The sequence below is a fragment of the Squalius cephalus genome (genome assembly GCF_949319135.1).
Source record: "Squalius cephalus genome assembly, chromosome: 20".
Taxonomy (NCBI): domain Eukaryota; kingdom Metazoa; phylum Chordata; class Actinopteri; order Cypriniformes; family Leuciscidae; genus Squalius; species Squalius cephalus.
In genome coordinates this window covers 17785316-17811828 of record NC_137141.1, presented here as the reverse complement: position 1 = coordinate 17811828, position 26513 = coordinate 17785316, and the positions used below count along the sequence as shown (strand labels likewise).

The window sequence follows — 26513 nt, the reverse complement described above, 5'->3', positions numbered from 1 at the left end:
TAATGTTACAAAAGATTTCTACTTCACTTAAATGCTGAACTTTGTGCTCATCAAAGAATCCTGAAAAAATGCATTACGGTTTCCAGAAAAATATTGAGCAGCACAACATTGATAATAATTAGAAATGTTCTTGAGCAGCAAATTAGCATATTGTAATGATTTCTGAAGAATCATGTGACATTGAAGTCTGGAGTTATGATGCCGAAAATTCATTCTGTATTTTGGATCAAATAAATGCAGCCTTAGTGAGCATAAGAGACTTCTTTCAAAAACATTACAGAATCTTACGTCAATCTAAACGTGAACGGTAGTGTAAAACTTTATTTATGGTAAAGCACTAATGCATTATTGACAGAACATAAACATAACTGCTTTGAAACAATGTGTATTGTGTTATAATTTTTTTACTTGACTACAGTAACTGTGACTTACATTATTAATTTACCATAAAATAAATGTTAACAGTGAACCTGGTTTATTTCATTGTAATGAGCTGGTTAATTCAGTGTTATTTAGTGTCAGTTATTATTATTATTATTATTTTTTTTTTTTTAGGTCTAATTTTTTTTATGTGCCAATCAACTCACGGACCACAGTTTGTGCACCACTAAATTAGCCTCAATGTCTCTCGAAAACATAGAATATATCTGCTTTTTTCTTGTTTTTGTTTTTTTGTAGGGTGACTCGTTGTCTACAAGTCTCCATGTGGATTTTGGAGATGGCATCTCAGTGTCATACTCCAATATAAGTCGCCTTGGTGACAGCATCACACACACGTACAGGGTCGCTGGGATATTCAGGGTCACCGCACATGCTCAGAACAGTCAGGGGTCTGACAGCAGCTCTGTCTATCTGCACATCACTAGTATGTACATGATCACACTCATATATTTCTAAGAATTAGAATTTTCTTTAAGAAGCCACTGCCATCACTGTAAAGAAAAAAACACTATCTGTCACAATGACTGCTGTCACACTAAATTACCTCTATGCCACTCACTGCACATCTAGACAATCTATTTCTGAACCAGCTCTCAATGAAGGATGTGTAGAAGCAGAAATTGCTGTTGTGTACGGTGCTAAATGTGATCGTTATTGACTTCATATTGTGTCTGATGAGATATCACGTCCGATGTGTCGTGTTAGGTCCCGTGGAGCGTATCTTTCTTTCGACACCGGTGGTCGTCATCAGAGGAAGAGAGGCCAACCTGACAGCAGTGCTGTGGCCCAGTCAGCCCAAGACCACTACCTTCTACTGGTGGTTCAATAACAGCACAGAGGTTCAAACGCTGAGTATTTGTATACATGTGGCCCAGAGGCCCAGATCAGTTAGGCAGCTATTCCAGTATTACTTTTGACCTCTAACAAAGCAAAGGCTCTGCAAAAGATATTGTGCTTGCCAGGGTCAGAGAGGTAAACCTGTTTTAGGATGGATTCGGATTGAGGTCAAATAAGTAAAAAGCAAAGCCACGTTTAAGTGGGGGAGGTACACTGTTTTTCCCCTTTGCAGAACACCTGCTACCAAAAGAAACAGAATAACTAAATTCTAACTCTGTCAAAATAATTTTTGTTGAATGACAGGCATAGTTGGGAAAACACAAGCGGAAAATGCTCCCATGCAGTTAAAAAGCCCAGATAGAATTTTAAGATCTCTTGTCATAAGGCAACGTTTTATTGGGCATTTAATCTACCGTTCCAAAATTTGGAGTCTATGATTTAGATTCTTTTTTTCTTTTTTTTTTAAGCAATTGATACTTTTAGTCAGCAAGGACAAATTAAATTGATTAGACTAAAGACTTTTATAATGTTACAACATATTTCTATTTAAAATAAATAATGTTCTTTCCAGCTTTGTTCATTAAAGAGTCCTGGGGGGGGGGGGGAACTATTGCGGTTTCCACACTGAATCAAGCTTCACAAGCATTTTCAACTGATAATAATAATAATAAGAAATGTTTTTGAGCACATAATCAGCATACTAGAATGATTTCTGAAGGATCATGTGACACTGAGGACTGGAGTAATGTCTACTGAAAATTCAGCTTTGTGATCACAGAAATAAATTACTTTTGAAAATATATTGAAAAAGAAATCAATTATTTTAAATGTAATAATATTTCACAATATTACTGTTTCACTGTATTGATCAAATAAATGCAGCTGTGGTGAGCATAAGAGACTTCTTACAAAAACATGAAAACATCTTACAGACTCCAAACTTTTGTACAGTAGAATATATTGTCAATATTGCTGGCACTTAGTTTTTGCCTCCGTTTTAATTATTGCTTAATGTTCTCAAGATTATCACATACTTTATTCTGGTTTCTTGTCTCATGCAGAATTAGGGTAGATTTATTATTGGCATATGAATCACTATTTAATTATGCTTTCAAACATCACTGAATTATGTTTCTAATCATTCAGTTCAGGTCTACTTAACATTTCTAATATGAAACACAAAAAGTGGTAGTGCAGCTTTTAATGGTTATGCATCGTTTTATTTGATTATCAGGATTGTTTTAGAGTGATGTTCCATTGAAAAGCATCAAAATGTTGCCCAGTTTTGCAGTCCAGATTTGTTTTATAAGCCAGTTGTTTTTGTTTGTGGTTGCATTTAATGTTTAATAAAGTAATAATATACACCAAAGAGTGCAGCCAGTCAAAAAGCAGAGCCTCCAGTGTGTTAGGGATATTAAAAAAAGAATATACTTGTGAATAATTTAAGTGAAGTAAATGCATTAGCTTAACCCATTATATACTAAAAGTACAATGTTTTTGTATTCACTACTTTCATGGAATACTAGGCAGCATTAAAGTGTTACCGCGTTGTTTTGAATGAATGTGAATATTAAAAAGCCATTTATAAATGTCATTCTATTTTAGTGCTGCTGCCCAACATCATGTTCCAGAACATGCAAAAATAGATCAGCAAATCCCTCCATATTATTACAAATACATTTCACAAACGGAGTGGCATGTTAAGAAATACTACGAAAAAGCATGAAGATTTCCAAGACCAATATATCTACGGAAAACCCCGAGATCAAAAGCATGACTACTGAACCATGAAACACAGCGGGAGTTTGGTCATGTAGGGCTGTAACTGGTTTCTGCTATAAATGATTCTGCCACTCACAAATCAGTCAGAGTTGTGATTTACTTTCCTGTTTCTCTGCCTAACTAAATCTGAGCCGAACTTCTCACATGTGTGTGTGTGTGTGTGTGTTTTTAGCCACTGATCACACTGGAAGGAAGTGTTTCACACACATTCACACGAGAGGGACCTAACTCTGTCACCGTACAGGTGTCGGCAGGAGGCACAGTCCTACAGGATGTGAAAATCATCACTGTCAAAGGTGAAGACCTCCTGTAGTCATGAACACTGCAGTGTTCTTTGAGATACAGAATGTGATATTTTTAGCTTCACTGAGAATTGAAATTTTAGGCAGAGCTTCTCTGCAAAAGAATAAACCGTGTTCCTATCCCTCCATCTTGTTTCTCTCATTCCTAGACTTCTTCCGTTCTTTACTGCTGTCGTTCTCTTCTAACCTGGAAGAGCACAACCCGTCGGTTACCGAGTGGAGACAGGACGTGGGGCGAGTTGTCAGGGCAACGCTCTCTCAGGTATACTGAGCTTAAAGTCCATCATCAGTTCCTGTTAGAGTGCTCTGTTCATGTCGCTGAAAAGAACTCATGAAATTTCTTGAAAGGCTGCTGATAGCTCACCACGCTTCCTCTCTCTTTAGCTATTCTCTTTCCTTTCTCTCAAACGCTGCTTGTTTTAAGCCTGATGGCTCTTTCTGGGCTCTCTGGCGAGGTTTGTGTTTGGCTGAGAGGCTTTACGTGCTCTCACGCATCCATCTGATTTCCCCTCAGTCTGAGAGCGAGAGATAGGGTAATGTAGTGCTACTGGCAAGAGTGAATCACAGGAGTTCAGAGTGAATATTGATGCGGCAACTGAGAGACTCTAAAGCCAGTCAGCCAATTAAAGAACAGAGCCAAAGAACTGCTCCGCAGAACTCCATTACAATGAGTCGCTCAAGCACAAATATAATGGTCTCCCAATACCTCTGCATTTTCAACTTGAACAGTGCTTTCAGTATGGTTACACAACATCATATCATAAATATTACAACCATCTCGAGATTCACTAGAATGACTTATGATTTGCAAACATTAACTGAGATATTATTAATGTGCAAACGGGCATGAAATGATTGACTAGCTTTTATGCATGAATTAGATCCCGTCATGAATGTTGCATGCTGATAAATGTAATGTTTATTAGTGGATGAAAAATATATGTGTGTGTGGGTGTGTGTTTTCTAGGTTTGTGGCTTCCCTAAGGACCAGTTGTTGGTGTCTGTGTTTCCTGGATCTCCAACTGCCGCTGAGCTCTTCATCCTACCTGAGACGAACCAGTCGGCATTCAGATCACACACAGAGGAGCAGCTTGATAAGGTAAGAACCACACACACACACACACACACACATATTGAAAATAAAATGCTTTGCTATGATCTCCTCAAATGACAAGGTCTGATGATTGATACAATCTGTTAAAATAACCTATTATGATTCTCTGATGGCTAAATAAATTATAGTGGCAATAAAAACAGGCTTTATTACTAGCGAATAAACCTGCTGAAAAATACATGCACTTACTTTAAAAATGTCATGGGCTGAATTTGTAATGCCTAGCAACCATAAAGGGAAATAAAAACTCCTGTCAAATTAATACTTGACAATAATTCAAATTTATGCTAAAACAAGCACTATTTTTTGATTGCATTTTCAGCTAATATAGGGTGATGACCTACAGGGTACAGCTTTCTGAATGAAAAATTTTATATGATCATTTAAAGACATTTTAAGTGGCTTACGAATGATTAATATTCACAAATAAAGCCTTTTTGCAGCCTTTATAAATATTGTTTTGATAAACTCAACACAAATAGACTGCCGTTCAAAAGTTTGGGATCTGTAAAAAAAATCTGACAGAAATGAATACATTTATGACAGTAAAGACATTTATAATGTTATAACAAAAGATTTCTATTTCAAATAAATGTCGTTCTTTAAGCGTTCAATTCATCAAAGAATCCTGATTTACACAAAAATATTAGTCTAGCTGTTTTTAACATTGATAATGATAAGATGTCAGCATATTAGAATGATTTCTGAAGGATTATGTGACTGAAGACTGGAGGAATGAAAATTAAAAGCTGAAAATTCAGCTTTGCCATCACAGGAATAAATTAACATTTTTAAATATATTAAAATAAAAAACAGTTATTTCAATAATATTTGTAATAATATTTCATAATATTGCAGCCTTGGTGAGCATAAGAGACTTTCAACAACATTAAAAAACTTGCCGACCTCAGACTTGTGAACGGTAGTGTATGTTCAATTAATGACCGTGATTTTAGTAATCAATTTAGTAATAATTTACACACATTTACTGCTTTAATGTTGTAACATTGCGTATTAAATATTTAATATAATGATCTGGTCGATTAATACAAGGCTTTTCATTATAGATCATTTAGAAAAATAACAGGTTTCAATTAGCACTTCTCTATTTTAGCCCTCCTATTCATCATCATCATCACCCACCATCATCTTCCTCTTGTTTCAGATGTTGGAGGTCTTCATGAACGCTTTAAATCAGAACCTGATCCAGTTTGATCTGAAGCCTGACACGCGGGTCACTGTGTCTTTGTCTCAGCTCACACTGGGTAAGACCTGAACACAAGTTTCTGTTCCTAAGGATTTAATAGGACAACCCATGTTCTCAGATGACCCTTCCAGAGGAACACAAAATGCATTTCACTGGTTCTGTCTGTGGTTATAGAGCTTGTTGTCTTTTGTTATGAATTACATTAAACTGTCTACCGCATTGTGTTCTGCATTTAATTGCAGCCTCATTGTGGTAAATTACAGCGCTGCCTGTGGTTATGTGAGGTGACTTTACGCTTCTGTGGTTATATAAGGTACACTAAATGATTACTTTGCTTACGCTCCATTGTGTCAAATCCTTCAAACTTCTCTTGGTGCTAGAAATCCTAGAGAACAGATACTCTACCCTGGACTTTAGATTAATATTGATAATACGGAGCCTGTCTGAGCATGACCAATATAGTGAGTTGGAAATGACATTACAGGATCATAAAGAGTGTCTCTCTGCCACATATAATTCTACCCTTTTCAGACACGGCCATTTGTCTTCATTGCTCCGAACAGGAAAAGGTTCAGATTGCCTCCTGCATTCTGCCGAAAGGTCACAATCATCATGCGTCAACCCTCAAAGGGCTGAAGGATGGACTGCAGTGCGCGTGTGTGTGTATGTGTGTGTGTGTGGTGAATGAGTGAGACAGTTTTTAGAATTACTGAAATGGACACGCTCTGAGAGACAGTAAAGAGATTTGTGGTCAACCGAGTTTTTTTGTTTTCACAGTTGTTGTTATAGCAGTAACATATACACATTGTCTTTTTTTATTTCTGTTTTTAGAGATTATTTTTGAGAAAAGAAAGATTTAGAATCTTTGCTAGAAAGAGTTATTGTGAAAATCCCTGCGATTTTAAAAATGTCAGAACAGTTAAATCTCAAAGAAAATGATTTTTTTTTTCACGCAATGATTAAATGATTTGATTGTCATTAATGGGCATAATACATTATGAAATGTGCATTACATATAAATATAAAATTCTTGAAATAAATGTATTCAAGTACTTGCCATATCGTATTTGATACAGCAGTTTCAATATGATTAGTCTATATAACCAATGTATGAAAGATTAAGCAAAGTAATTAGTCATTTTATAATATCAATAATTACATAGTTACATATAGTTAATCGGACAAGTTTTCCTTGACAAATAAATATAATATGCATTGTCACATGAAGGAGGACATTTTGGAAATTATATTGAAAGTTGTTAGATTGTATACAAAAGGTTTTTGGGGACAGTATTGAGGCCTTAGAACACTATCCGTCAAATAAGCATACATCATTGTATGCTAAAATACCTATTCAAATTATAAGAAACCATCACTCATTTAAAATGATACATTTTTTGCAAGAACATGCAATTAAATATGAAGTACATAAAATGCATTTTTCATAGATTATACATAATGAATATATATATATATATATATATATATATATATATATATATATATATGCATTATATACAGACTTCAAGTACACTGTGAGATGAGACATTGAGACTAACTAAAGTTATGCTGTCTGCCTGCAGCGCCTCTGGTGGACTCCAGTGTTCTCCCCAGTGGCTCTGCCATGCTTTTACTGGTTTCTCTGGGCCTGGTGGGATTGGCCATTCTCTTCATCTACAAATTCAAACGGTAAGCCTCACCTCTCCCAAATCCTCCAATTCTGCTCAACAAATCTAGGCATACATATGGCGGACTGTTATTTTCAAATGCTCTGGCAAAACCAGCCAATGCTGACAAATGATCATCACCTTAATTTATTGGCATCAGTAACAGTTTCCTCTACTTGGATTAGCAACAAAAAAGTGCATCCAGTTTTTTTCCACAACACTACTTTTGGTTCTGTGTGCTCAGTAAAATCCCATGGATCCATGTGGAGACCGAGGATACCCATGAGAAGGAGCCTGAGATGATCAGTGCTGTCGAACAGGAGAAGAACGGCACACGTACAACAGCCGCTTCGTTCACGTCATGCAGCACACACACCACACACACACTGTTTCCCACGAACACTGGAACACACAATAGCTTCAGCCATCTGCCACCTTCGAGAGAACTGATGGAGAAAGAGCTGGAGGCTCAAAACCCAGGTGAGGTGAAGTGATCAAACCATACACAACGCATGTTCTAGGTCATGTCTAATATTGCTACTGGAGGGCCACTGTCCTGCAGAGTTCAGCTCCAACCCTAATTAAAGTCACCTGAAACTTCCAGGCAGGTGTGTTGAGGCAAACTCTGGCCCTCCAGGACCGAGTTTGGACAGCACTGTTCTAGGTTTTGTTGTGTTGTTGTTAAATTTATCTACTCTGTGGAATCTATCTGTGGAAAAAAAGTACACTTTAGCATACTTCTAAAAAGAGTATTTCTTCACTTTGTGTGAACTCAACGTAACATTTTCAGGCACTTAATTGCATTTTATTTACAATTAAATTAAAATGTATTATTGTTTCATATATTAAATACAATTAGTTAAGCTAAAGAGTGCTTTTTGACCCACCAAAGTAATTTCATAATTATTTAAAAAATATGGATAAAGTGTACTGCCGAATGAACTGACAAGCATTTATTGGACACTAAAATTTACTTTGATGTAATTTCTATTGAAACTTGAATGTCATGTATTTAAACATATTTGTAATTACATATTTGTAATGATGAATTTGCAATGTAGTACATTTAAATTATATTAACTTTAAATGTAATATCAAATAACACACTACAGTTAAAATTATAATCAAATACTTTACATATGCATTAGTATGTTAGTCAACACATCAGAATAAGAGTTCTTCTTTAAAGCATGATAAATGTTTAAAACAATGTACTTGACATTATTACAAAGTGCACTTTTTTAAAGTTTACTTACTGTAAGTGTGTTCAGAAACAGTCATGAAAGTGTGCTCTCTTTAAGTACACTTGAGTGGCTTTTTTTATTTCATTTATAATATATCATCTGAAAATACAGTTTTTAAAAAATATACGGTTACACTTTATTTTAAGGTGTCATTGTTACAGTGTAATTATATATTTAAGTACTAAGTAATATTAAGCAACTACATGTACTTACTATAGGGTTAGGGTTGGATTAGGATTTGGTTGAGGGTTAGTTGCGTGTAATTATACATAATTTACTGTTATTACTATGGTAAGTACATGTAACATATGTAACAAGGACACTGTAAAATAAAGTGTTACCAAATATACTTTTAAGTCCTTTTCTGTCACTTTAATGTTTATAAAGATGCGATTTGGTGCTCAAGGAGCATGGAGAGAGACATGCTTGTTTTGTGGCTATCTGTTGTTTGTAAGCGTGAGGTCAGTGGATGGACCCCAATTCATTCATTCTACTTTTATTACTGTGCTGTCAGGGAATGTGATTGTCTTATGAGTGTTTTTGATTCACAGTAATCAAGGACTGGTCCCATGACACTGAGGTGGAAAGCATTGATTCCAGAGTTGCCCTTGCCTGTTGGTTGCAATTACTGTGAATTTCTGTTTTGTGTGTGTGTGTGTGTTTAGGAGGCCTTGGGGTTGGAGAGCGGCTAAGGACCAGACAGATTCCAAACTGCACCAATGTCTGAAATGAAGGAAGGTTTAATGATGAAATATCAATTGTATAAGATGTATAATTATACCATTTTCTCCCTTAACTTTTCCTGTTATTGTGGTGCTTATGGTTTTTTTTTATTATTGTGGTGTTTTACATTTGAGCTATATAAATAAACAATTACTTAAGTGTTAATCAAGGTATTATTAATTATAGGTGTAAATTAAATCAAAATCTCTACTGAAAACATTTAGAATAAAATTTTATCAGCTCTTAAGTAGTAGTTTCTTTCAACCCAATACAATTCTTTCTTAAAGCGATCTGCAAAACTGATCTATTCTTCCTAAGCAGGGGCACCAAATTCCTTTTGTATAACATATTTACAAAAGTAAGAGATCATTCTCTGCATGCTGACTTGTAGATATATTAAGATTATCACATTTGTAAACAAACAGCTCACTTTTAGAAAATCAAAAAGTCATATGCTACACTTTCATACAGGAAAATCAATATTTAATCATTTAAAATATGCTTATAGTTGTATAGTTATACAATGTATGTTTATATTGATGCTTACCTCACCTGAATTGATAGTTACAGAGCCCCCCTAGTCCCACTTTGTCAAAAAATAATTAATTATAACTATCTCGTGGCCTCAAGATACTATTTCGTGGCCTCAAGATAGTAACCACGAGTTACTATCTTGAGGCCACGAAATAGTATCTTGAGGCCACGAAATAGTATCTTGAGGCCACGAGTTACTATCTTGAGGCCACGAGTTACTATCTTGAGGCCACGAAATAGTATCTTGAGGCCACGAGTTACTATCTTGAGGCCACGAGATACTATCTTGAGGCCACGAGATACTATCTTGAGGCCACGAGTTACTATCTTGAGGCCACGAGTTACTATCTTGAGGCCACGAGTTACTATCTTGAGGCCACGAGTTACTATCTTGAGGCCACAAGATACTATCTTGAGGCCACGAGTTACTATCTTGAGGCCACAAGTTACTATCTTGAGGCCACGAGTTACTATCTTGAGGCCACGAGATACTATCTTGAGGCCACGAGTTACTATCTTGAGGCCACGAGTTACTATCTTGAGGCCACGAGATACTATCTTGAGGCCACGAGTTACTATCTTGAGGCCACGAGTTACTATCTTGAGGCCACGAGTTACTATCTTGAGGCCACGAGATAGTTATAATTAATTTTTTTGACAAAGTGGGACTAGGGGGGCTCCGTAGATAGTGACTCTGAGATGTTAAGAGGTCATAAGGAGCATGGTTTTAGGATCAAATAGATGTATATGGCACAAATAGAGGTTGGTACCTTCATCTGTGTAGAAGCCTCATCTGCTGAACGTGTCCATTTGTGCCTTGGCAATGTGTATTACTATTGTAAGATGGCAACATATTCTTAATTTGGTTCATATTCACAATACTGTATTCCTAGAAGTATACTCATTTGGGCGCATGTTTCATTGCTGCTAATAGCTGACAGCCAGTTTTATATTTGACTGTGAACTGAAAGTCACTTTAATCTGAATAAATGTATTTTTACATTATTGACTGCCCACTGATTCTTTACAATGGATTTTAATGACATTTCTATAGAAGTGGATGGCCTGTGTGTCCCAATTTCTCTAGGCAATTTCCAACCACCCATCATTGTTTCATTTCTCCAGTAAATAGTCTAGCAGATGACCTGACACTGAAGAATATTTAATAGGATCACGCTAAATGAAAGGAAACAAAAGAGCTTCTCTGCTGAAATGAAAGTAAACACTGTGATTCAGCATAATCTCCATTTTGCACCATTCCAGGTATATTTTCTATTTACTGTCAGTTTCTTTCCTGTATTGAACTTTTTTGAGAAGTTTGAGTAGGACAAATTGAAGAGCTCAGCCTTGAAACATGGCAGTGTGAAACACCTGTAGTGTGGGATCAGTCATCTGCATTTTATTATTTTCCCAGATATATATTAGTGAAAAGTTAATTTTGTCCATTTTTAGGAGTACACTGACAGAAATGACATGCATTAAATTGATCACAAATGGCAGTAAATATATATATATATTTCAAAATAAATGCTGTTCTTTTGAACTTTCTGTTCATCAAAGAATCCTGAAAAATATTAGACAGCACAAATGTTTTTGAGCTCCAAATCAGCATATGTCACAGGTCAGATGTAGCGATGATTCCAATAAAGATGCGTGATGCAGAAAGACGATCAAATAACATTGGTCACACTTTAGATTAGGGTCCAATTTTCACTGTTAACTATTAACTACGACTAGGGCTTAAATGCAGAGGGTAGGTAATCGAAATAACAGGGAACAGGTGTAAGAATAAATAAAAACTATAACAATTGATGGGTGACTAGAATCAAGACAAACAATAGACCTTATTCAGAGCAGTGCCATGATTGGTATGAAAGCAATGCTGTGACAAATATACTTACCATCTTCTCAATGACATCTGCTGTAAAAAGCAGTATTAAGCTCCCAGATCACTTATAATTTTCCAGAGCTCATGTTGTCGAGTTTTTTGTCGACTGAAATGTCTTGGAAAGATATTTTTGCAATGTTTCGCAAGTAGAACAATCCAAAAACACATTAAATAACAGTACAACCCTCTGAAGAGATGTATGTCTATCCCTCACATTCTCGTTCGCTTTCATTCCCGTTAAAAATCAAAGTTATTCGTTGGTGTGAATAAGATCTATGAGAATGGAAACTAAGACTGAACAAAACAATGTGACAGCATATTATAATGATTTCTGAAGGAGCATGCGACACTGAAGACTGGAGTAATTGTGCTGAGAATTCTGATTTGCAACACAGGAATAAATTACATTTTAAATTAATAATAAAATAAAAATATTGGTCAGTTTATGAAACTACTTTCAAAAACATTAAAAAATCTTACTGACCCAAACTTTGGAACATAGTGCAGCCAGGGTCAAACTAATAAGAGAAAGATTTAATTGAGCAAATTCATTAATCACCAATTTTATCAGGAAACTTTAAATTGAAATGTGTCATTGTATTTTGAGATGGACACAGAGAGTGAAACAAAACAGGAAAGTCTTCAGTTAGGATTTTGACTCCAGGATCTGCTAAAGCTGTTCAAAGACTCGGTACACAAAGGAAATGCAAACATGCCTCTATTCAATATCCACCCATAAATGTGCAGGCTGCTGGTCTGGACAAAGGCTGTCTAAATATCCTGCACCACAGTAGCCTTTAGAATGTCATATTTTTCATCATTTTAGCTCTCTCTCTCTCTCTTGCACATACACAGACACACACACACCGGTACAACCGCAGACGACTCACATATCCAGCAGTTTCTATAGCTCTAAGCATTTTTCAAAGTTTGTGCGGTTGCATTTGAAGATTAAAGTTCAGTAACCTGGACAATAGAGCACTCTGCATGAAACAAAGTTAGCTTTATCTATTCTAGGGAGTCCCAGTGGTCATGTTTATGTGATAAGGGAGAGAAGGGTAGAATGAGAGCTTGAGTGATTTTATAGTAAAGCACAGAGCTTTGCCTCCAAGGACTACGCTTCCCTTAGAATCTCATTTACCATTATGATTAAATGTACAGCAAAGAAAATAGTTGGATGTCTCACTGCACACTCTACGCTAAGTGTTCTGTATTTTGTAGTGATGTGCCTACTTTAAATTCAGCCAATATTCACATGTGACCGGCATAATTACAAGTTAATGAGACCGTACGTAAATTGTAAAACTGCACGTCCCATGACGCAGTAGGCCACTTCACATTACTGTGCAAACTTGTTTTGCAATGTTTGATTAAAAATTCCCCACTCTGCTCAACTAAAATAAATAATGTATTTTGCCAATTTTATTTTCCCTATTTGTGCATTAATGGATCTGTGTGTAGATAAATAGCTAAAAAATAATAATAATAAGCATACATTAGACTGTCAGCCAGAAAACGTTGCTGTAAACTTCAGGTTTCAGACTTTCTGCAGTTAGTGCATTTCAACTTCCATAACTTTAAGTTTTGGAAAAAGACAGACAGCTGTCACGTTATAAAGTCCGAAAAATGAATCTATGTCGGAGTGATTGAGCTTCGGCTGTCAGCACATGAGAATGTGTGTGCGTGAATATTTCTTGTGTGTAGGCTACTTCCTGTAGCTGACGGACTGTTTAGGTTTCAACCTTTCCTGCCAGACTCATCACTGCCGCGTATAAAAAAGATTTAACATTTTCCAAAGGTCATCCTGCGCTTTCAGAGATGGAGAAACATTGATAAAGTCAGAGGGATTATTTAATGTCTGATGAATTATTAAAAAGGCCTGTTTTGGTTTGAGTACTTCCATCTCCTCCGTCTGTCATTACTTACGGAGTTCACCTCACACATGACACATTCATCAGGCCCGTTTCACTTCAGTGCCATTCTGACTGGCGCAATTCTTAGAAAAACAATCGTGTTCATTTTTTTATGCACAATCATTATTCATGACCTTTATAAAAAAAATACAATGAAATGAGATGTTGTCACCGAGTTGTCAAAACATATCATTAGAGCAGTAGGAGACTTTGCATTTCCTGAAATCTGGACTTTTTTTTATTTATTTTTCTAAATATCTAGCATACTAGGAATTAATACAGTATATACTATATTCACTTATGCCAAAAATAACTGCCAGGCTTAAACTGGATAAAATCCAAGCAAGAGACTGATATTGGAAATATCCTTTTCCATGGTGACCTTCCAATAGACCAACTTTATGAAACGCCATTCTGTTTTATGTGCTTCATTAAAGGATATTAAACGAGTTGGTTGTCCTTAGTGATATCAAACTAATGATTATGCTTATATTTGCAGAAACCTCCTCTCCCCTCAGACTTTACAGAATGACATTTTATTTGTTCGTTGCTAATGTGACCATGTTTAACGTTTATTGCATGTTAATCTGTGTAGCTGCTTTGTGATTCCATATTTTATGGATTCATATCCTAGTTTTACTACTAGGCAATTAGGGGAGCATGAAGATTTCAAACTAATGTCCATTTTAAATGGATAAAGTGCAATTTAACATTTTGGCATAATATGCGGTTTAATCCCTAATAGATTGATCTGCTTCGGTTATATTTATTGCTTGCTATGTTTTACTTCAAATCTAAAATATATATATTTACAGATAATTTTCATGAGAAAATGTCTAACTATGTAATTCTGGAATAATTAAATGTGAAGACAAATGTAAATTTAGATTTTGTGAATAAAATCTGAGTGGTTCTTGCATATGACAGTACAGCCAGGTTGACTTGGGTGGTTGCTAGATGGTTGCTAGGGTGTTGCTATGCAGTTACTGTGTTTTGATGGTTACTGGTTAGTGTTATTCCCTTATTTAAAACATTTTAATGAGAACAAAATTATCTAAAGTGAAAATGTGTGCAAAACATTTTAACACAGAACTCTACACCTGAGATGCATTATCTTCCTTTTAATTTACACTTGCATGTAATCCCTGTGAGTTTAGAGATTTGCTTGATTCTCATTTGGAATTGATAATGAAGAGATTAATAATATTGACTTCCGATTCTAAGAGATGCCATAATGTGTGCAAACAGCCTGTAATTCAGCTTCAGTTCCCTGTATGCAGTTTGTATTTTATATTCATGCTGTGCAGGTTTGATATCGCAGTCACTGAGTATCAGTGTTGTTAATAATAAAATATATATTGTGATTGTATTTGCCATCAATGTAAATTATGCATTGAATTATGCATCGTGTTTGAACACGATAAAGGCAGGACCGGCTGAGATAGAGCCAGCTGCTTCAAAGTTAAAAGTCACTGTGCATATTTTATTTTCAAATGCACTCAAACTCACACTCATACACTCGCACAGTCCAATCAGTAAAAAGGTGAATGTGACTTTGTAATTACTTAGATCTGTCATATATATCTACATATATCAACCACCCACTCTGTCATTTTTTTATTGCAAAATTTCACAATATTAGTGTTTTATTGTATTTTGGTAAAATAAATGCAGCCTTGATGAGCATAAGAGACTTTCAAAAACATATATATTTTTTTGCCAAAACCAAACTTTTAAATGGTATTTATTTTCAGATTAAAATTGTGCATTGTATCACCTTAGTAACCAGCAAAGTTACTTTTAAAAAGTAATGCATTACAAAAGTGCATTACTCCCTAAAAAGTAACTAATTGTGTTACTTAGTTACTGAAAGTGATGTGTTACATTACTTTTTCTCACCTGGGTTTGGCTTGCTTGTTTGTTTTTAATAAAAAAAAAAAACACACTCTTCAGCAATAAAAACAAAGCACCTCTACACTTATTCCCGATTTCTCTCAACATGTGGACAGGAGAGCTGTCAGTCAATACATTGCAAAACAAAGTAACTTGCGGTACTTATTTGAAAAGTAACTCAGATATTTTGTTGCAAATTTAAAAGTAATGCATTACTTTACGAGTTACTTGAAAAAGTAATCTGATTACATAACTCGCGTTACTTGTAATGCGTTACCCCCAACACTGATACAGTTTTCCTCAGCAAGCCACATTTGATGATTTGAGCTATCTTTCATGTCCATAGCACAAAGGTAGAGGGCTAATGATTGGTAGAGCAGTACTAATGATATCAAGTGTCTTAAAGACTTAAATCAGGACTTCTGAGTCCAGGTGCTTCAGAACGATCAGGGACAACCAGGAACCCTGGGAAATAAACAGCCGTCCTTCATGCTCTTTTATCATCATTTCCATTACATCAAGAAGCTCGTTATCGCCAGTGTTTTTATTAAGTCTGCGGTTAATGTTGAGTGTCCGCTAAGTGAAAAGACTCCGTGATTAATGCAGTGAAGCACTGTTCTCAGATCTGTGAACTAAACCAAGCTCATAGACACACTCACAAAAGTGCAGTACAGAGGGACACAGAGGGGTGAATCCATCCTCGCTAGTGCAGAATTTCTCTACCGATTCCCCAGTGTGTCACTGCTGGGAAAGAGTCCAGTCTGACTAATGACTGTCCAACGTCCTATGCTGGGACCCGTTACACACACACACACATTCGAAGCGTCACTGCGGACACATATCCTCACGCACGCGTGTTAACTCCTACTCTGTGACTAATGATAGTGTCTTATGGCCCATACAAGGGTCAGTAAATCAATTACACATTCTAATAAAGAAGCAGACACATCTCTCTCAGCCTGTCACTACTGATATATTGCACATACTATGAGCGAGATTGTGCGCGTGTGTATATATGTGTGTGTTAACGCTCCACTGAGGCCTTTCAGACTCCCACACCACAGTACGGACTGTGATGGAATTATACTGAATAATAATGACAATAACTACCAACCTAAATCACTTCAATGCCATCAAACTGTAATCTAACATCTGCTCATTGTTTATTCTACCGTTATAAATCATCTTTAATTAGTGCTGAGAAATGATGTACATTTCATATGTTCATTTAGACAAATTTCATCTACGCAAGCATGAAAACCAACTGCTTCTCGTTTTCTCGCCACATAATTATTTGTAATTGCACCACGATAGTTTCAATAGTAGACCTATAACAAGACTGAGTTACTAACAGACAGCTGATGATCCATCCAACCAGGACTGCACAAATGATGATACATAGGCCTTCTTAGAAAAGAAAAAATAGTGTGTATTCACACCTGTATTGTTTGGTTCGATTAAATCGAACTCAAGTTCATTTCCCCCCTTGGTGCGGATCTTTTGGGCAGGTGTGAATACAGCAATCGCACTCGGGTGCGGACCAAACAACCATACTGTACTCTTCAGAACCAGCTGAAAAGGTGGTCTCGGTTCAGTTCTAAACGAACTCTGGTACAGCGCACATAAGAGCATGCTCTCTCCGCCGGAACCATCTTGCAACACTTCTTCGCTTTCGCAAAACCACGGAGGAGCGTAAGCATAAAATAAGAGAGCGACAACAGTGTAGGACGAGAGAGGACCAGGCCTGGACTTTTCTGTTATGTTTTTTACTTTCGTTTTGTGTTTGTTTTATTATTAAATTGTTAGCGTTTCATTTTAAAAAGTATCGATTCACATTAGAAAAAGTATAGATTCACTTTAGGAAAAGTATCGATTCACTTAAGGAAAAGTAGCGATTCACTTTAGGAAAAGTAGCAATTCTTTTTAAGAAAAGTATTGATTCACTTTAGGAAAAGTATCGATTCACTTTAGGAAAAGTATCGATTCACTTTAGGAAAAGTATCGATTCAATTTAAAACTGCATTCCGTAACTTTTTTAGGTTAAAAATTATCCAAAATAAATTTTTGAGCAAGTACATAACCAGCCAGTGTTCAAAACTATCTGCTTGCTTCAGCTCGATTCAAAACGGTAAGCTTAATAATGTTTTTAATTCCAGTGATACTGGTGGATTTCCGTGGGAAATTCAAGCAAGTCTTTACGTCATTACGTCACATCTGTACACATAAAGAAGGTGTTCCAGCTAGTAGGCTATATTGCGTGTGAGGATGTTGAAGGTGGAGATTTATAGCCTTTTCCCACAGCACTTAATATAATTATAATTAAACTTATCAGTTTGATGGTAAATCCAGAAAGGTTCAAACAAAAATCACCAGTGACAAGATTCACCCGTGGAGAATTCTTTTTTGGAAAAGTATTGATTCATTTTAAGGAAAAGTAGCGATTCTTTTTGGGAAAGGTAGCGATTCACTTTAAGAAAAGTTGCGATTCTTTTTGGGAAAAGTAGCAATTCTTTTTAGGAAAAGTATCGATTCACTTTACGAAAAGTAGTGATTCTTTTTGGTAAAAGTAGCGATTCACTTTAGGAAAAGTAGCGATTCACTTTACCAAAAGTAGCGATTCACTTTAGGAAAAGTAGCGATTCACTTTACCAAAAGTATCGATTCTTTTTAGGAAAAGTATTGATTCACTTTAGAAGAGGTATCGATTCACTTTAAGAAAAGTAGCAATTCTTTTTAGGAAAAGTAGCGATTCTTTTTAGGAAAAGTAGTGATTTTTAAGAAAAGTATTCAAAAAAGTATTGATTCTTTTTAGGAAAAATTTATTCATTTTAAGAAAAGTATTGATACATTTTTACTTTTTAAATATCAGAAAATGTGTCTTTTGTGGAAGTAATTTTCCAGTTTCCTGAATTGTCAATGCTTCTTTCCAATGTTGTCTTACTGCAATATCTTGTATTTTCTAATGGATTTTAAGTTGAGCAGCATATGTACAACTTAATCTCATTTAATTATGTTTGACTGAGTCCTATCAAACTTGGGGTATTGACTGAACATGCAGTGACATCTAGACACCAACAGCAATATTTCCGGATGTCTCTAAAGTGACACGTGATAGAAGTATGTAGTACTATGTCTTTTAAAAGTCGAATTAAAACCAATTAAACATTAAAAATCCTTATATTCCCAACAGGTCATAGTTCAAATTCGATAAAGCCAGAAACTGAACTGTGACTAGTCAAATGCACTGATTTAAACCTGCCAGCCTTGTTAACAGTTCTCATTCTCTGTTTGCATATTCACAATCATAGCCATCGGGGAGGTCATTAACCTCTTCTGGTGTCAAACTATAATAGCACCATGGTATTGGTACCCATGTTGTCAGCAACAACACTGTTTACTCAATCCATTGCTTTAGGGCAACCCCCACCCCCCACCCCCATTCTCAACTGCTGCAGTTCGTATATGACTAATACGCTATGGGTCATGACTGCAATGTGGAGTAATGAGCTGCCAACCCCTTTAGACTGTCTTATCCATAAACACTCACAAGCGAAAACATGTTAGTTTACAGGTAGTGCAGCTGAGGGCAGCGGATATAGTGAGCAGGAATGAGAAATTGCGGTTTTCTAGGGAACGAGAATTACAGTAAGGTCATGGAAGTCGTAATGTGCCCAGAGCTCGAATAAACTACTAACCTATTTAAATCTGAACGCTTGATGTATTACAAAAGTAATGCTGCAGACAGCAGGCTTAGTCCAGACAACAAGCTTTAATTTGAAAACATATATTTTAGTCCAAATGTTGAGTTATTAACATCTAAAACTATAATTCATGCATCATTTATTATTCAATTCAATATGCATTGCTTGTCAGTGATATGTTGTTTTGCTGCACATGCAGGTGAACTATGTAGAGAGTTTTTTGTTCACTTTTAGATTACTTTTGACTTTTAGATTACTTTTGACTAATTCATTTATCACATTGATTTGAACAGGATAATCATGTACCATATTGATATAGAAATACAAAGAGAAAGAGAATATATTCCATTCTTTGTTATCAACAACATGTAGTGCATTAAATATTACATTAATATATTGCATTAAAGTTTCCCAGACTTGGGTTTGTGATGGAACTGCAGGGGTTTGTGAGTTTGATGAAAAGATATTAAGTAATTAAATCATACAAATTTAAAATGCAAATACATTTTTAAAAAACAATCAAAATAAAACACTTACTAAAAAAGATTGTACCTGCATATCATGATGTGACCATTAACCAACACCAGAGAACAGTGAACTTAATTTTATTATTGACCGAATTTATTAACTTAAATTGATAGTTTACACAAAAAAATAAAAATTCTGTCATCATTTACTCACCCTCAAGTTGTTGAGTTGTTATTCTTCAACATCTTCTTTTGTGTTCAGCAGAAGAAAGAAATTCATACAGGTTTGGAACAACTTGAGGCTGAGTAAATGATGACAGAATTTCAATTTTTGGGTAAACTATCCCTTTAAAATCTCAGGGGGTACGTCCAGTAGATATATAAGCTCAAAGAGGTTCAGCTGACAAAATGCTGGGGAATCCCTGCATTGCATGCAAATATGAAATGATGTGAATTTGTACATTTTAATCTGTTTGAAAGACAAAATTCCAAAGACAGTAATACATTGAATGACTCACTGAGTAATAATGCAAATATTAATTAATGTGTTTGTCAGGAGCTGATTAGATATGCAGTGTTGCAATGTTGACAAAACACTCAATGATTTTTGTAAATCCAGTGATCAGTGATAGTCACATGACTAGTGTCTGGTCTGTGTGTGCAATTTCACAAACCTGGAAGACCTTCTGTACGTATATAATCAGTTGTAGGCTTTTTTAGAAAGGAAAATTTAAAAGATAAAAAAGTAGTAGTTGGGAGAATCAATGAATTAGCCTATGAATAATTTACTGCCAGTGTGAGAATAGCATAATCAATTAATCAATAGTATTTAATCAATTAAATACTTAATTCAATTAAATCAATACAATTTAATCAAAATGATGTCTGATTACTTTAAAATGTAATATATTAGTATTTTAATATAATTTAATTACAAGTACTTATTTTTTGGAAATCTAATTATGTAATTCAGATGTCATCAGACACCCACTGGTCACGTGTTCTTATTCAAAATATGGCAAAAACAGATGTCACAAACATGAAAAAAAAATCCTCACATTCGCTTTAAAAACAGCTTTCAAAAAGCAAAAAAAGTTATCATGATATTAGGTTATAAACTCATACTGCGTTCATGCCATGTCGTAATTATCATCATAGATGACAACCCACAATGTTCTATTCTGAGCTGTTCACCAGTTCAGATTGAGAATTATGCGTTTCTGTGTTATCTTTATAAATGCCAAATTAATTTGTAATCTGAGTAATCAACAGACAAAACTACAATACAAGTAACAGTCGTTATGCAAATGCCTAATTAAAAGGCAGCCGATATGCCTTTTTTTATTGAATCTTTCAGTTGTGCGTATATATAGCTGTTAGGGCATGTAAACAATCTGCAAAGTTACAAAGCACAAAATCCAGCATGATAGATCCACCAAATACTATCACAACTTCTGTTGCATGCCCACTTTAAGGCCCATTCACACCAAGTATGATACCTATAAAGATAACTCTAACAATACCTAAATTAGTGTACACATCAACGCACAATAAAGTTCTGTATGTTATAAGCGTGTGCTGCAGTTATGTCGTCTGCTGCTTTAACTGCTCAAGCTCTCAAGATGATTGGATTCTTATAGGCTGTCAATGTTTTTATCATTCATCAGCTAGAAAAAAAATCATTTTGAAAGTGATTCCAATATTATCGTTCCTCTGTGTCGTTTTTTTACCATTATAGCTGTGGTGTGGACTTCCATAGGATAATAACAATTATTAAAACATGTATTAGCTGTAGTTATTGTCCTTGGTGTGAATGGGCCTTTAGAGCGCCATTCCATTATTTTCAAGTTGGAAATGGGAAAATTCCTTGATCCTAATGTTTCTGGAACACAGCATTATAACTGACATGAGTGTAGCCGATTAGCCATCTTTTATCGTAAAGAATAGCTGAGGTGGATAGGTCTGCGAATCCCAAGCCTTGACCTCTGACCTCTATCTATTTATTTGAATGTGTCAAAGTATCATACTTGGAGTTGAAAAGGATGGTGTAAATAATCTGCTCCAAGCAATCTGAGGGCATCTGTCACATCAATCTGAACCAGAATCGGGTGAGATGAAATAGGTGGCTATGAATGGAGGATGTTTTATTCTTTTTGTTCTTGTGTTGGAGAGCGGCCTTGAATTATTATGAGATATGAGCACAGACACTTAAACACATGCTTAAAGTATACACACACACACACACCTGCATTTGATACAAAATAGGGTGATGTGAATATGATTATGTGTGTGTGGGTCTGGTTTTGATTACATTGTGGGGGCCAAATGTAACCACAGGGATAGTAAAATCTGCATAAAGTCTATTCTAAATAATGACTTAATTATTGTGAAAATATGTTAACTGGTTTCTTTGAATTGTATAGGATGGGGTAGTGTGTATGTGTGTAGTGTGGTCTTCGGGTTAGGGTTAGGGTTAGGTGTTGAAAATGACAACAACTCCACCCTCGTCTAGGGATACTGAGGAAAAGGGCAGGGGCCGATGCATATTAGACTATAACATACTCCTGACTAGGAGATTCTCCCAAATGGGAATTGGGCCCAGAGTAAAAGGCATTCAAATTAAGCCTCAATCCATGGGGCTAATATGGGTAGGTTTAGGAGAACAATTAGTATGGAATTAGATCCAAGCTGATCCAAAAATATAAAAACTAGGGCTGGGAACCAACAGGCTAAGAAAGCTAGGTTAGGGTTAGGGTAACATAAACCATACATTGGAAATACCAGCAATCTTGAAGACCTTGATTAGCTTGTTCAGGTGTGTTTTATTGGGGTTGGAGCTAAACGCTGTAGGAAAGTGGATCGCGGCCCGGGGGCCAGAGTTGAGAACCCCTGGTCTAGGGCATGTTATAGTCCAGATTAGAATGTAAAAATGTTTACGTTTAAAAATAAAAATCCTATTAAGTCTTTATTTGGTGCTCAGATAACCATTCGAGTACAAAAATCTAAATGGCTGTTTACAACACTGAAGTATTTCTCAGAAACAGCACCAAAGTACAGCACCGGGGAAACGGCTGCTTTTGGTTTCTGCTGTTCCATAAGCGCCATCTGCTGTCAGAGAGTGAATGTGCATTTTCATTCAGCGCGCCTCCTTCACTCGTTCTGCCATGCGCTTTTCATCCATGTAGTGTTGACCTATCTGACCGTTAAGCACATTTTGTCACTAAAGAGAACTGAATTCATGATGACATGCTGTATGTGAGACTGAGTGGGCTTTCTGTGCGCGCTGGTGACCGGGTGAATTTGCAACACTTTTTGCTTCAGTTTCTGTAACTCACTGAATAAAAAAAAAAAAAAAAAAAAAAGAGTGCTCAAACTTTAATAGAAGGGTACCCACGTTTGTTTACTACAAAATAAACCAAGAGTAAGAGTGTAACAGCCCTCATGAATTGATGTCAAATACATGGTGTGCCTTTATTACAATTTACCCTGCTGCTGGGGTATGCTGTAACAAATGCTGAGGTGAGTTGTAACAATTAGTAAAAGAAGCAAAAACAGAGGCCACACCATGCAATATGCTTCAAAAACAAGTTCATTGAAACAATGAAATACAAAACTATGTCACTCTTTCTGTGATAAAAAAAAGAGTATTGTGATTGTCAAAACATTTGGTAACTAAACAGAATTTAATTAAATTAAGTGACAACATGTTACAATGTTTACATGGTACAACGAGGCTATTGATTTAATTATTGGTTGACACAAATTTCACGATTTCAATTCAATTCTTGTGATTTGATTCTGATTTTGATTCAATATCGATTCATTTGGATAAATTACGTACAGTAGGCTAGATATAGGCCTACATGTTAATTTTTCTCAAGAAAGAAAAATCTCACCTAATGCTGTAAATATACAGAAAGCCCTGTCAGCTGGTATTATTATTAAAGGTTAAAAATAACAACTCAAATGAAATATGATCCTTTTTTTATTATAATAACTACGTAATTATATTTTAATGATATAGCCTAAGTAAAATTAGAATAAATATGTAATATAGTGCACATATTTAGTAAAATACTCCTCTCTTCTAGCCAACGTTGGGCTTTCCTGAGGTAATAACGTTAAATGTAACGTTATGTGACATAGCCTATTTGTTCTCCAGCTGTTTCATAGACATATACATAGTCATAGACATTTCATAATGAGGCATATATATTTTGGTAAGTTTTAATGTATCTTTCAACATAGGCCTGCCTACCTATTGTTCATTCGTGTTTATTTACTATTAACTAGTAGTAGAGTAAAAGATGATCGGTTCACCTGCCGCTTGAAATGAGGCGCTACAGCGATCTGTCACATCCCATTTATACAAGTGCCAAAACGTTATTTTATTGTTTGAATTTCGTAATTAAATTGACAGAATCTGAGAGCTGAGAATTTGTTTCATATCAAAAGTAACCAGCTCTGTCTTGTCTGTCAGTGTCCTCTTTGCTTCGCGATTTTTCTCTGCGTGAGAAAATGGATGTGTGGCGTGGGAGCGGGTGAAAAGTGTCAAAAGAGTCTCACGCTCAGTGCGTGAGAGTTGGCAGCCCTGTCGGCAGAAGGTTTCAAAGTCTTACCCGGTTCAAGGAGTACCTTTCTCACAACCACTCTGTCCAGCACATTGACGGATGACTGCGAGTTCACCCGACAACTTTGCAAATTTCCTGGGTAAAAATTCTTGTAATTTTTTTTTACTTTGTAAAATCTCCTCAGCAGTGACCAGCCATGGTGTCATACATGATACACTATTTTGCCAAAAGTATTGGGCACCCCTCCAAATCATCGAATTCAGGTGTTCCAATCACTTCCATGGCCACGGTTGTATAAAATCAAGCACCCAAGCATGCAGACTGCTTCTACAAACATTTGTGAAAGAATGGGTCACTCTCAGGAGCTCACTGAATTCAAGTGTAGTAGCCTACCGTGATAGGTTGCCACCTGTGCAATAAGTCCATTTGTGAAATTTCTTCACTGCTAAATATCCCACGGTCAACTGTTAGTGGTATTATAACTGTCACAGTGTCTGGTTGGTGTTTCCTGGTTGTCCTCTAGAGGTCTCTCCCCATACCGTCACCACATCTTCATGAACTGCAATTCCCACAATCCTTTGTCGGCACTTATCACTATCATTGCACTCAGCTGTTCTCACTTACCTTGTCAGTATTTGTGTATTTATACCCTGCCTGTTGTATCATTCGTTCTGGTATCCTTGTATTGTGTCACCCGCTTCTCTGTGTTTCATGCCTGTTTATTTTCTGTGTTTTGGACAGCTACTGTATATGGATTTCGACCTTTGCTTGTTACTGGATTATGATACGGATTACCCTAAATAAAACTGCACTAACAATAACAAAGTGAAAGCAATTGGGAATCACAGCAACTCAGCAATTAAGTGGTAGGCCACGTAAAGTCACAGAGTGGGGTCAGTACATACTGAGGCGCACAGTGTGCAGAAGTTGCCAACTTTCTGCTGTGTCAATAGCTACAGACCTCCAAACTTCGTGTGGCCTTCAGATGTGCTCAAGAACAGTGCATAGAGAGCTTCATGGAATGGGTTTCCATGGCCGAGCAGCTGCATCCAAGCCTTGAATTACGCTTCTCTGTCTGGCAATCCGATGGACGAGTCTGGGTTTGGCGGTTGCCAGGAGAACAGTACTTGCCTGACTGCATTGTGCCAAGTGTAAAGTTTGGTGGAGGGGGGATTATGGTGTGGGGTTGTTTTTCAAGGGTTGGTCTTGGCCCCTTAGTTCCAGTGAAAGAAACTCTTAATGCTTCAGCATACCAAGACATTTTGGACAATTTCATGTTCCCAACTTTGTGGGAACAGTTTGGGGATGGCCCCTTCCTGTTCCAACATGATTGCACACCAGTCCACAAAGCAAAGTCCATAAAGACATGGATGAGCGAGTATGGTGTGGAGGAAATTTACTGGCCTGCACAGAGTCCTGACCTCAACCCAATAGAACACATTTGGGATGAATTAGAGTGGAGACTGCAAGCCAGGCCTTCTCGTCCAACATCATTGCCTGATCTCACAAATGTGCTTCTAGAAGAATGGTCATAAATTCCCATAAACACACTAAAACCTTGTGGAAAACCTTCCCAGAAGAGTTCAAGCTGTTATAGCTCCATATTAAACTCTATGGATTAAGAACGGGATGTCATATAAATGTATCTCTACATCCCAGAAACAGGTTCATGCCCGGGCCCGTCGATTAGATCCAGTGAAATTGGCAGTTGCCATGGCCAAGTTTGCTAGCATGGAAAACTAGGTATAGTGCGACTCTTTAACAGTCCTTGGGCCTCACCCCTAAACATAGTCCCCAACGGCGGTTACCGCCCATGTGGAGATTATCATTGACTCAATGACATCACCACGCTTGACCGATTACAAGTTCCACACATTCAGGATTTTTCAGCCTGGCTGGCTGGGAAAAATATTTTCTTGAAAGTGGACCTTATTTGATAATACCATCAGGTGCCAGTCTATCATGAGGACATCCCAGTGATAACTCCATTTAGACTTTTTGAATTTTTGTAGATACCTTTTGGACTCATGGACTCACTTTTGGAAATATAGCACAAACCTTTCAGAGCATGATGGACTCAATCCTACTAGACCTGGACTTTTTTATTATTTCTGTACTTGGACAACATCGTAGTTTCCAGTGCCTCCAGGAAAGAGCACCTAGCTCATCTGTGATTGCTGTTCGGGTGGGTGCTGTACACAAACAGCTGGTAGATGGTGTTTGGCAACA

The 26513-nt window shown here is 36.4% G+C and overlaps 1 protein-coding gene across 1 annotated transcript in view; it reads left to right on the top strand.

Annotated features, from left to right (window-relative positions):
* The window catches only part of sorcs3b (sortilin related VPS10 domain containing receptor 3b), a 54603-nt gene extending 45175 nt beyond the window's left edge, over window positions 1-9428 (top strand). The window contains exons 19-27 of the mRNA XM_079852639.1: window positions 679-865; window positions 1147-1280; window positions 3233-3356; window positions 3512-3624; window positions 4330-4461; window positions 5642-5741; window positions 7267-7372; window positions 7595-7830; window positions 9260-9428. Coding sequence (XP_079708765.1) covers window positions 679-865; window positions 1147-1280; window positions 3233-3356; window positions 3512-3624; window positions 4330-4461; window positions 5642-5741; window positions 7267-7372; window positions 7595-7830; window positions 9260-9321 — 1194 coding nt within the window. The 3' untranslated portion in view covers window positions 9322-9428. The remainder of the gene's footprint in view (window positions 1-678; window positions 866-1146; window positions 1281-3232; window positions 3357-3511; window positions 3625-4329; window positions 4462-5641; window positions 5742-7266; window positions 7373-7594; window positions 7831-9259) is intronic.
* Window positions 9429-26513: the final 17085 nt, after the last annotated feature.